Source organism: Trichechus manatus, unplaced genomic scaffold (assembly GCF_000243295.1).
Source record: "Trichechus manatus latirostris isolate Lorelei unplaced genomic scaffold, TriManLat1.0 scaffold00029, whole genome shotgun sequence".
NCBI lineage: Eukaryota > Metazoa > Chordata > Mammalia > Sirenia > Trichechidae > Trichechus > Trichechus manatus.
In genome coordinates, this window is record NW_004443965.1 from 16,864,464 (window position 1) to 16,876,721 (window position 12,258).

General features: G+C 39.2%; 1 protein-coding gene across 5 annotated transcripts in view; it reads right to left on the reverse strand.

Moving 5' to 3' along the window:
• SREK1 (splicing regulatory glutamic acid and lysine rich protein 1) overlaps positions 1–11,903 on the reverse strand; it is a 53,261-nt gene extending 41,358 nt beyond the window's left edge. The window contains exons 1-2 of one of the 5 annotated variants that reach the window (XM_023729579.1): positions 11,598–11,707; positions 5,631–5,778 (exon numbers count right to left, since the gene is read on the reverse strand). Coding sequence is in view for 2 of the 5 variants with exons in the window: in XM_023729577.1 (XP_023585345.1) it covers positions 11,598–11,758 (161 nt within the window). In the remaining 3 variants the exon portion in view is untranslated. Of the gene's footprint in view, positions 1–5,630; positions 5,779–11,597 lie in introns of all 5 variants that reach the window. The other 4 variants (XR_002823750.1, XM_023729577.1, XM_004391447.2 and 1 more) reach the window with 4 other exon arrangements.
• Positions 11,904–12,258: the final 355 nt, after the last annotated feature.

The window sequence follows — 12,258 nt, forward strand, 5'->3', positions numbered from 1 at the left end:
AAAAAAAAAAAAAAAACCTAAATATAAAGCCAAAAAATATAAAGTTCATAGAAAAAAAATAGGATCAACGCTAGAGGCGCTAATACACAGCATTAACAGGATACAAACCATAACCAACAACACATAACCTCTAAAACATAAACTAGATAACTGAGATCTTCTAAATATTAAACACTTAAGCTCATCAAAAGACTTCACCAAAAGAGTAAAAGAGAAACTATAGTCTCAGGAAAAAAATTTGGCTAATAACAAATGTGAAAAAGAGCTAATCTCTAAAATCTACAGGAAAATCTAGCACCTGTACAACAAAAAGGCAAATAATCCAATTAAAAAACAGGTAAAGAAAATGAACACACATTTCACCAAAGACAACATTAAAGCAGCTAACGTACACATGAGAAAATGCTTGTGATCACTAGCCATTAGAGAAATGCAAATCAAAACTACAATAAGATACCACCTCACCCCAGTATTACTGGCATAAAATTTAAAAAAAAGAAAGAAAAAAAAAACAGAAAATAATAAATGTTGGAGAGGCTGCGGGGAGATTGGAACTCTTATGCACTGCTGGTGGGAATGCAAAATGGTAGAACCATTTTGGAAAACAATATGACACTTCCTTAGAAAATTAGAAACAGAAATACCATATAACCCAGCAATCCCAGTCCTAGGAATATATCCTAGAGAACTAAGAGTCGTCCCACAGACATGCACACCCTTGTTCATTACAACACTGTTCACAATAGCAAAGATGGAAACAATCTAGATGCCCATCAACAAATGAATGGATAAACTATAGTATGTACACACAATGGACTACTGCAAAATAATAAAGAACAATGATGAATCTGCGAAGCATCTCATTAACACGGATGAATGTGGAGAGCATTATGCTGAGTGAAATAAGTCAATCACAAAAGCACAAATACTGTATGAGACCATTACCATAAAAACTAATGAAAAGGTTTACACACAAAAATAAACAATATTTGATGGTTTTTGAGGAAGAGTAGAGGTGGGAATGGAAAAACACTAAATAAGACTGTAAGTGGTAACTTTGGTGACGGGTAAGACAGTACACAATTCTGGGGAAGCCACCACAACTTGTACAAGGCAAGGTCATGGAAGCTCCATAAAACCATAAAACCAAACTCACTGCCATCGAGTTGATCCTGACTTATAGCAACCCTATAGGACAGAGTAAAACTGCTCCATTAGGCTTCCAAGGAGTTCCTGCTGGATTCGAACTGCCGATCGTTTGGTTAGCAGCCGAACAGCAACCCTATAGGACAGAGTAAAACTGCTCCATTAGGCTTCCAAGGAGTTCCTGCTGGATTCGAACTGCCGATCTTTTGGTTAGCAGCCAAACTCTTATAACCACTATGCCACCAGGATTTCCGGAAGCTCCACAGACACATCCAAACTCCCTGAGGGACCAAACTGCTGAGCTGAGGGCTGTGCGAACTACAGTCTTGGGGAATATCTAGCTCAACTGGCATAACACAGTTTATAAAGAAAATGTTCTACATTGTACTTTGGTGAGCAGCATCTACGGTCTTAAAAGCCTGTAAGCGGCCATCTAAGATAATCCACTGGTCTGACCTCTTCAGGAGCAAGGAAGAATGAAGAAAACTAAAGACACAAGGGAAAGATTAGTCCAAAGGATTAATGGACCACAACACGGCCTCCATCAGATTGAGTCCAGTACAATGAGATAGTGCCCAGCTACCATCACTGACTGCTCTGACAGGGCTCACAAACAGAGAGTCCCAAACAGAGCTGGAGAAAAATGTAGAACAAAATTCTAACTCACAGAAAAAAAAACATTGGACTTACTCACCTGACAGAGACTGGAGAATCCCCGAGACTATGGCCCCTGGACACCCTTTTAGCTCAGTAATGAAGTCACTCTTGAGGTTCACCCTTCATCCAAAGATTAGACAAGCCCATAAAATAAAATGAGACTAAAGTGGCATATCAACCCAGGAGCAACAATTAGAAGGCAGAATGGGACAGGAAAGCTGGTAATAGGGAATCCAAGGTCGAGAAGGGAGTGTTGACATGTCGTGTAATTGTTAATCAGTGTCATAAAACGGTATGTGTACTGTTTAATGAAAGCTAGTTTGTTCTGTAAACCTTCATCTAAAGTACAATTTAAAAAAATGCTTTTTCATATTGAAAAATAACATATACGACAATACTATAAGTTAGTTTACAAAACAGAAGTAAAGGAAGTTGACTACAGCCCCAGAACTAACTAGTAAAGGCAAAGAAGGAATTTAAAGTCTAATAACCTAACTTTATTCCCATGTAACCTTAACCATTTCATTGATCAAGACTTTTAAAACCATTACAATGTACTATTTGATAAGTAATTCTACAAATATTAGCAATTTTTTTAATTTAAAAATCTTTCCCGATAACCCCACAGCATACAGAAACAAATCCATCTTTAAACGATGTAGAATAACCACATTAATAGTGGTCAAAATACATATTTATAATATTAACCAAACACTATGAAAAAAATAAAACAAAAATAAATTTATATTTAGAGCTTGAAACTAGTTGTATTATTCTTCACATATCTAGTAAGGCTAAATAAAATTGCAAAAAAATAAAACTATACCTCTTTTTTAACCAACCCAACTTCCCTTCTGCCTAAAGTCACCCAATTCAAGTTTCACCCCAGTCTTCACCACAATCCCCCCTTACTCAACATCTAAATCAAAGCACTTTATGTACTGTCACTCAGGCAAATACATCCACATCCAGATTTAACTCACCACCTTTACATTACCAAATTTGCCATTTAGAATTCTCCTAAGCTCCAGGCTCTCACTCAGATCTAAGCATCTGCTGGAATATTACACCTCGATTGTCACAGGAGCCCAACTCTTAACTTATTAAGCCCAAAATAAAATTCTTCATCCCTTTTCCTCACCAATCCTGCCCTTTGTCCTACACTTCATATTTCAGTTATAGACACCATCAAATTACCCAAAAGTCAGAAACCTGGGAGTCACTAGTTGTGATAGTCACTAATGCTATTCACCAAATACTTCCAAGTCTGCTTCTGGGAATGTAATAAAATCCCATTTCCCGGTTCCTTAAAGTTAGGTGGCCATGTAACTTGTTTTTGCCAATTTAATATGAGCAGACTTTAAATTTGTCATTATTGGGCAGTAGCTTTAAGAGCCACTGCTTGCACTGTTCACAACAGCAAAAAGATGGAAACAACCTAAGTGCCCATCAACGGACAAATGGATAAACAAATTACGGTATATTCACACAATGGAATACTACACAACAGTAAAGAACAACAATGAATCCGTGAAACATCTTATGGAGGAATCTGGAAGGCATTATGCTGAGTGAATTTAGTCAGTCACAAAAGGACAAATATTGTATAAGACCACCACTATTATAAGAACTCAAAACGTTTAAACACATAAAAAAACATTCTTTGGTGGTTACGAGGGTGGGGAGGGAGGGAGAAGATTATTCACTGACTAGATAGTAGAGAAGAATTATTTTAGGTTAAGGGAAGGACAACACACACTACAGAGGAAGTCAGCACAACTGGACTAAACCAAAGCTAAGAAATTTCCTGAATACAACCAAAAACTTCGAGGGACAGAGTAGCAGGGGTAGGGGTCAGGGGACCATGCTTTCGGGGGATATCTAGGTCAACTGGCATAACAAAGCTTATTAAGAAAATGTTCTGCAACCTACTTTGGTGACTGGCGTCTGGGGTCTTTAAAGCTAGCGAGCAGCCATCTAAGATGTATCAACTGGTCCCAACCCACCTGGAGCAAAGGAGAATGAAGAACACCAAAGTCACAAGGAAAATATTAGCCCAAGAGACAGAAAGGGCCACATAAACCAGAGACTGCATCAGCCGGTGACCAGAAGAATTAGATGGTGCCCGGCTACCACCAATGACCGCCCTGACAGGGAACACAACAGAGACTCCCTGATGGAGCAGGAGAAAAGTGAGGTGTAGAATTCAACTTCTAGTAAAAAGACCAGACTTAATAGTCTGAGACTGGAGGAACCCCAGAAAGCACGGCCCCTGGACTCTCTCTCAACCCAGAACTAAAACCATTCCCAAGGCCAACTCTCCAAAGATTAGACTGGACTACGGGACATAAAATGATACTCGTAAAGAGTGTGCTTCTTAGCTCAAGTAGATACATGAAACTAAATGGGCAGCTCCTCTCTGGTGGTGAGATGAGAAGGCAGAGAGGGTCAGAAGCTAGTTGAATAGACACGGGAAATCAGTGGTGGAAAGGATGACTATGCTGTCACAGTATGGGGAGAGCAATTACGGTCACATAACAATATATGTATAAGCTTCTCTATGAGAGACTAACCTGAATTATAAACTTCCACTTAAAATACAATTAAAAAAAAAAAAAGAGCCACTGCTTGACTCTTTTCTTTTGCTACAGTGACTAGCAACATTCAACAGCAAGGTTCATCCCAGAGTGACTAACCACAATAGAGTCCCCCACTCCCTCCAACTTACTCTAACCAGGTAGTATAAGAAAAAATAATCTTCTGTTCTGTCAATATGCCAAGAATAGGGAGCTGTCTGTTTCCAAAGAAAAACCCAGCTCATCCTGACTGATCTATCATCCCTGACCTTTCTCTCTTCCTCATCTAACTTGTCATTAAAACCTACTCAAACTACTACTTCCCAAATATCTGTCATATTAGTTCTTTCATCATTCCCATTACCAATGCCTTAATTCAGGCCGTCATCATTTCTCACCTGGATTACTAAAATGGCTCTAAACCAAACAGTCCTCAATCTCATGGTCTTTCACAAAACTGCCAGAGTGATCTTTCTAAACCCTAAATTTCATGTCATTCTTCTGCTTAAATTTCCTCAAAAGCACCTCTGTTCCAGCCTTATCACCTAAATGCAAACAAAAATCCAGGCATATAAATACTTGTGATTCCCAGAAGACATCCTGCACATCTGGGTTTTTGTACATGTTGTTCCATGCAGCTACAATGTCCTCTCTAACTCCCTTTTGGAATGGTAACTCCTTCTTTACTTAAAGGCTCAAGTTTCCAAGTCTTCTGGAAAGCCATCTCAACATACCAAAGTTAATTAGGTGCCCTTCCTACATGTGCTACCGAGAGATTCCATATAGATTCAGCACAGGTCTTATTACAGTTTACTTATGTGAAACCCCTACAAGTGATTAGCCACCTGGCACAAGGGCCCACTTCACTGGCTTGACTCCTCCCCATCCAAAAAAAAACAGGTGTCATAAACGTGAACTCCAACTCATGGCGACTCCATGTGTGTCTGAGTAGAACTGTGCTCCATAGGGTTTTCAATAGATGATTTTTTTGCAGGAAGTAGACCACCAGACTTTTCTTCAAGGTGTAGACTCAAATCTCCAACCTTTTGGTATAATTTGGGTGGCCAAACTTGAACAAGTGAGCTTGGAACAATCAGATTCTCTCTGCTAGGCTAGGAAGCAGTCACTTAAGAGTCAGAACTTGGGCCAGATGCCACATAAGGGGGGTAAAGAGTACATCTGCAGAGAAACAGAGCAGATATACAGAAACAAACTAGGCTGACAATAAGGCCTCTGAGAGAAAACAGTCACCTTGGTTGCGGGTACCTTTCTAGTTCCAGTCCCAGTTCCCATGAGGCCGGGCTGTACTACAGTCTTTATCATTCAATTTAGGACAGTCTCTGTCTTCTCAATAAATAATGTCTTTTCTTGAGCTAGACTGAGTAGCGCTGTTTTTGTCCTTCGCACCAAAAAAAAAAAAAAAAAATTCGAGGATTACAATGAGCTACCAACGCCCTAGCAATTACAATAATACTCTCTTTTAGCTCTGAAGTCCCCAAGAGTCTGACAAGCCACTATTAAAGATGCATTGCCTAAACTGACAGATGCTTTTGTGAAAAAATGGAAACTTTGATACTCACTGCTGAAAACTAAAAACATATTTCCAAATGCCCCCAGTTGAAACTCACTTCTTTTCAAATCTAAAACACCCACAGGAATAGGAAATCTGAGCCTGGTTTGTAAATCAACTACGTGTTAAGACATGCCATGCCATTAAGATTTGAGAATCACAAGAATTGGTTGAAAAATGATGTTCTGTTCTAAACAGCATTATCATGGGAGTAATGATACTACGCATGGCTATATTATTCCATGTTTTAAGCAATTTTCTTCATCTTTACCTCCCAATTTCCTTCCTAAACATATCAACTTATAATTACTTTATAAAAATGCAAACATTTGAACTTTTCAAAAGAGGAAATAACACTTCTTCATAATGAACATTACAGACTAAAATATGACAAAATGGCAAAACTAAATATAGGTAACTATCTCAGTAGACAACTGTGTATTTATCTCAAAATCAGTATTTCCAAATTTTACATTTAGATTTTTCTCTCCAGTATGTCTAAACTATTAGATATTTACTTTTTTAAATTAAATGGAATTATTTTAAAATGTAATTCTTACCTACAGTTTTAATTTTTAAAAGGGGGGGGTACATATTTCATTTGGGCTAACTGCATGACTCTACAGAAAAAGGCAGTAACAAAACATAGCAGATTTTGATTCATTTGTTGAATCAACTTTTGTTAGTTTATATATGTACTTTTATAAAAGTCCCCCCACCCAAAAAAAAAAAATCAGAATTCCATACTGAGTGTAAATGCAGAAATCACAGAACCAACTTTTTGAGCATCACTTTAATTTCCTGGACCCTAAGTGGTTATCCTGTTTTTCATTAAACATGGTGATGACACTGTACAATCTTTTTAAAAAGCAATTTGATAGTATGTCCAAGACTTTTTACTATATTACATACGTCCTTTGAGAATCTATTAAAAAAGATATAATCAAAAGCACAGAGAACGAATATAGTGTTATGTAGGAATATACTAATTAACAGATTATTTGTAACAGGCTTTCTCAGCGAGGCTCCAGTGGTACTTTGGATGGCACAATTCTTCCTTGTGTAAGACTCGCTCATCAATTCCTGACCTAACCCACTAAATGCCAGTAGGCCCTCCAACCACTGTTAAGAATCAAAAATATCCATTCCCAAGTGCTTCTAGCTAACATCCACTGATTTGTAATACCAAAAAATAAAAACAAGCAAAATATCCAACAACAGAATTTCAAAAACAAACAACACACTTAAGACATATCACAGTCTTTAAATATAATTACTACAAACAAAATACAGCAATACGAAAAATGCTTATTACATGTTAAAAAAGTTTACAATCATGGTATATGAATCCTATGATTACACTATATTAAACATAAATGAAAAAGACCAGAGGGAATACATGGAAATAAGGAGAGGTTTTGGTAAGGTGGTAAGATCACAGGTGGTATGCTTCTTTTTCTGTTTTTCATAAAGTGGCTATATTGGTTATATTAATTTTTAACTAAATTTAAATACTAAGTAGTTGACCTATTTTACCTTTCTTAGTCCTTTGGAAGACAAATGAAGTGAAGAAAACCAGCAAACAAAAAAACAACACAGGCAAAATGAATGGCATTATAAGCACAGAAACGATTATCCTTTTTGGATTAGTGACTTCAAAACGGACACAGGCGAACTTCTAGGGTTCAGATAATAGTGATCTGAGTGCCGTTTACATGTGTATGTTCACTTTGTAAAAAGCCATCAAGCTATACACTTATCTGTACGCTTTTCTGTATGGAAGTTGTGTCTCAATGAAAATTTTACCAAAAAAACAAAGATTTCTTCTGTAAAAAGATTTTCATGAACTATGAGATTCAGTTACTGGGCAAAACTTAAAATAATTCTGGATACTTTGCATCTGGCAGTACCAAAAAGGCTGACAAACTACAAACAAGAATTCTTAATGTTTACAATAAATGTTTACTCATATTCCTAATGTTTAAAAACTAAAATGTCATTGAATCACTGCCTCATACCAAAAGAATTAAAATTTAAAATTTGAATTTTTCATATTAGCAACTGAAAGCTTAAAATTTTAAATGAGAAACATATCTCACATTTTAATGAAATGTTTCCAAATTTAAAACAAATGAATTTCTAATCAGTATCTGAAATTATTCATAAAACACTGCTTATATGAAAGCGTAAAATTATCTATAGCCTCAATATGACTACTACTACTGCATTTTCATCCATTTTAGCCCAAATCTGCAAACACATCTTTCATATAAGGACCAGATAATGACAGCTTCATTACAAAGCAGAAAGCCTCTTAATGAAGCATGCCAATATTGCTGAAAAATAAGGATAACACTCTAGTATTGCACTTGTGGAAAAACTGGTACAGAACTTTGCGTGGCCTATATATTTTTGTCACAATTTTGCTATACGTATTGCAGTTGTGGCACACTAAAGTTTAGTGAACCATATGTTTAAGAGCAGTACTTTTTCTTTGACTTTTCAACTCCAGTAACACTTGATTTCAAAAACTAGCCCACTACTAAGTGTCAATAACCGCCAACATAATGCCCCCCAAATCCAGGTTTCAACCATGTAAGTGGTACTATGCTGGCCATGAAGAAAATACTGGGATATATTTCTTCTACCTATGAGATACCTTACCACAACCTTGAAAACAAGGTTAATTTAGAAAGCTTCATGTACAAAATATTTTGCTGATTTCAATTCTTGCAGGATACAACCCTCTTTCAAATACTTCTCAATTATTAAAAAATTTTCTAAGTGCTTTAAAAGATGGCAGAAAGCCTTTCTGAAGGTTAAATAAGATAGCAAAAGCTTTATATGCCATAGTTAACCAGTTAGGATGTATGCAGTATTCTTGACAAAAACGTATTACCTGAATCTAATCATAAAGCAATAATTTAGTAAACCCATACTATGTTCAATTACAAAAAAACAAACAAAATGTCAACGTCAAGACTGCTCTGACAGGGATCACAATAGAGGGTCCCACACAGAGCTGAAGAAAAATGCAGAACAAAATTCTAACTCACAAAAAAAGGCCAGACTTACTGGCCTGACAGAGACTGGAGAAACCCTGAGAGTATGACCCCGGACACCCTTTTAGCTCAGTAACGAAGTCACTCCCGAGATCCACCCTTCAGCCAAAGTTTAGACAGGCCCATAAAACGAAACAAGACTAAAGGGGCACAACAGCCCAGGGACAAGGACTAGAAGGCAGGAGGGGACAGGAAAGCTGGTAACAGGGAACCCAAGGTCGAGAAGGCAGAGGGTTGACAAGTCGTGGGGTTGTTAACCAATGTCACAAAACAATATGTGTGCTAACTGTTTAATGACAAGCTAGTTTGTTCTGTAAACCTTCATCTAAAGTACCATTAAAAAAAAAAAAAAAAAAAAGTCAGTCAAGAAAGACCAAAAAAAGGTGACAGGGAGCTATTCTAGATTAAAGAAGATAACTAAATGCAGTGTGTGATCTCTAATTATATTCTGGATCAAAAATCAAAAGAAAAAACTATTAGAATAATTCGGAAATTTCAATGTGAACATATATATATTTTCCAATGTTAAATTTCTTGGATATGATACTACTACTGTGGTTATGTAGACAATTTCTTAAGAAATACCTGCTTAAGTGTTTGGGAATTAAGAGTCATAATGTCGCCAGTACAACCAGATAGTACCCGGCTACCACCACCGACTGTTCTGACAGGGATCACAATAAAGGGTCCCAGACATAGCTGGAGAAAAATGTAGAACAAAATCCTAACTCACCAAAAAAAAAAGACCGGCCTTAATGGTCTGACAGAGACTGGAGAAACCCCAAGAGTATGGCCCCCAGACTCCCTTTCAACTCAGTGCTGAAGTCACTCCTGAGGTTCACCCTTCAGCCAAAGATTAGACAGGCCCATAAAACAAAACCAGATTAAAGGGGCACACCAGCCCAGGAGCAAGGACAAGAAGGCAGGAGGGGACAGGAAAGCTGGTAAAAGGGAACCCAAGGTCGAGAACGGGAGTGTTGACATGTCATGGGGGTGGCAACCAATGTCACAAAATATGTGTATTAACTGTTTAATAAGAAACTAGTCTGCTCTGTAAATCTCCATCTAAAATACAATAAAAAAAGAAAAAAAAAGTCATAGTGTCTGCTACCACTTTCAAAAAGATGGGGAAGAGTGTGTATACAAACAAAATGCAAGCAAACAACCGATGAAAGCCAGAAAAGGAAATATTAGTATTTAATGTGTTATTCTTCCAACTTCCTATACATCTGAAATATTTCAAAACAAAAAGTTGAAAAGAAAAAATTAAAAAATAAAATTTAAAAACGCAAACACCAACTTTTAGCAGTATCTATCCAGTACCAAAAACCCACTGCCATCAAGTCGATTCCCACTCACAGCGACCCTATAAACCAAACCTGTTACCCTCGAGTCGATTCCGACTAACGGTGACGCTGTAAGACAGAGTACAACTGCCCAATAGGGTTTCCAAGGCTGTAAAACTTCACGGAAGCCGACTGCCACATCTGTCTCCAGCAGAGCGGCCGGTGGGTTCGAACCACCGACCTTTCGATTAGCAGCCCAACGCTGTTTTATACTTACTGATAGAATATTAATGAAAAATAGGTCTAGAACCTAAAATAGGTACACTATGAAATAAACCAAATGTAAATTTTTCAAAAAGAAACAACTTGGCAGCTACTACCCCTCCCTTTAACGAATTTTAACTTAAATGAAAAAAAATATGGAGGATTTTGAGATTCTAGGGTCTACCTTAAAAAAAAAAAGATGTATATGCATGTAGGAATGTGAACCCCCCCCCCAAATCCCTTACAAGTTTTAGGAGTAGGTAATATTGTACAAGGGAAATCAAAATACTGTACACTAATCGCTAAGTGGCCGCGGCCTGTGAATGCCAGCCGAAATCTGGACTTTAAAAGTATACAGTAGGGATAATCGTGCACCGACTAATACTTTCTCTGAAAGTCTTGGGCAGTGCGACCTTACAGAAGGAAAATTTAATCTGTTGCCAAAAGGGCGACTAGACATTATCTTCAAGAACATGGATGGGATCGGATAAACCAGAAAAATGCTCAGTGTCTGAACACCTCCCTAGGAAACAAATATAGCTGATTCACCTTGTCATCAACTGCAGGCTTTCTAGTCAGCGATAACAGCCTGACACTAATGTCCTAACAACTGGACAGTTACTCAAGCGCAGTCCGCGCGATTTTCACATTGCAAAGACGCTATCAGGCGTTCGCCATGAGGGCTATTCTAGGCCCACCTGCGGCCATCTTAAGTTCGGGAAAAAAAAAAAAAAAGAACAGAGAATCCAAAGGCAGGGCAGCGACCACGACAAGTCCCAGAGGCACGAAAAAAGCAACCTCTCTAAATCGTTTGTAAGTGCTCCGTGTAGAGGTTAACCCCCAAAATCCGACTAACAAGGAGAGTAGGACCGGTGGGCGCCTGACCATGGTGCCCGAATCAAATATGGGCACTAAGGTAAGCCCGGCGGTCACGTGTCGAGCACCGCGCGCCCCCGTCCGCGCTCTCCTCCAAGCCTTGGATCCTGAGGTCTCTATTGCGCCTACGCCCATCCCCCAGCCGAGCTCGAACACTTACTCCGGGGGGTAGAGTCGCAGCTCCTCGATTTCTCCCAGGAAGGAAAAAAGCGTCCGCATCTGCTCGCTAGTCACCGCCGACGACAGATTCGTCACCTGAATCACTGCCGTAGGGGTGAGGCCGAAGCCCAAGCCCAAACTGAAGCCTCCGCCGCTGTTCATCCCGATCCCGCTGTCGCTGCCTTCCCGCTCCCCAACGTCTACGACGCGTCAGCGACGGAGCCGGGAAAGCGGAGAACGTGCGGCCGCGAGCGCGCTCCCGCTGGCGAATTCACAGCGCCGGGCAGGTCTAGCCACCCGTTTCACAACTCTTCTGCTCCCCGGGGCTGCTCGCGCCGGCCGGAAGCGTCGCCCCGGCAACCCCGTGGCTCTCGCGCAGCGCTGGACTCGGGTTCCAGGATCCTTGGGGCCGTGGGTCTTGCCCCTACTTTCCCCGCCAGGATTTTTATCGATTTCCTGGCCCTGAAATTCATCAAATTCTTGTGCTCTTATCAACCGGGAGACCCAGCTCTTTCCAGTGTTTACTCTCGGTTGGACTGGGAAACCTAGCCGCCCGCTGGTGTGTGAAAGAGGAATGGCTTTCGAGCATCACAGATAAATACTTGACCAAACTCTGTTGTTGGGTGCTATCAAGTGGATTAGGACTCATAGTATCCTCATGT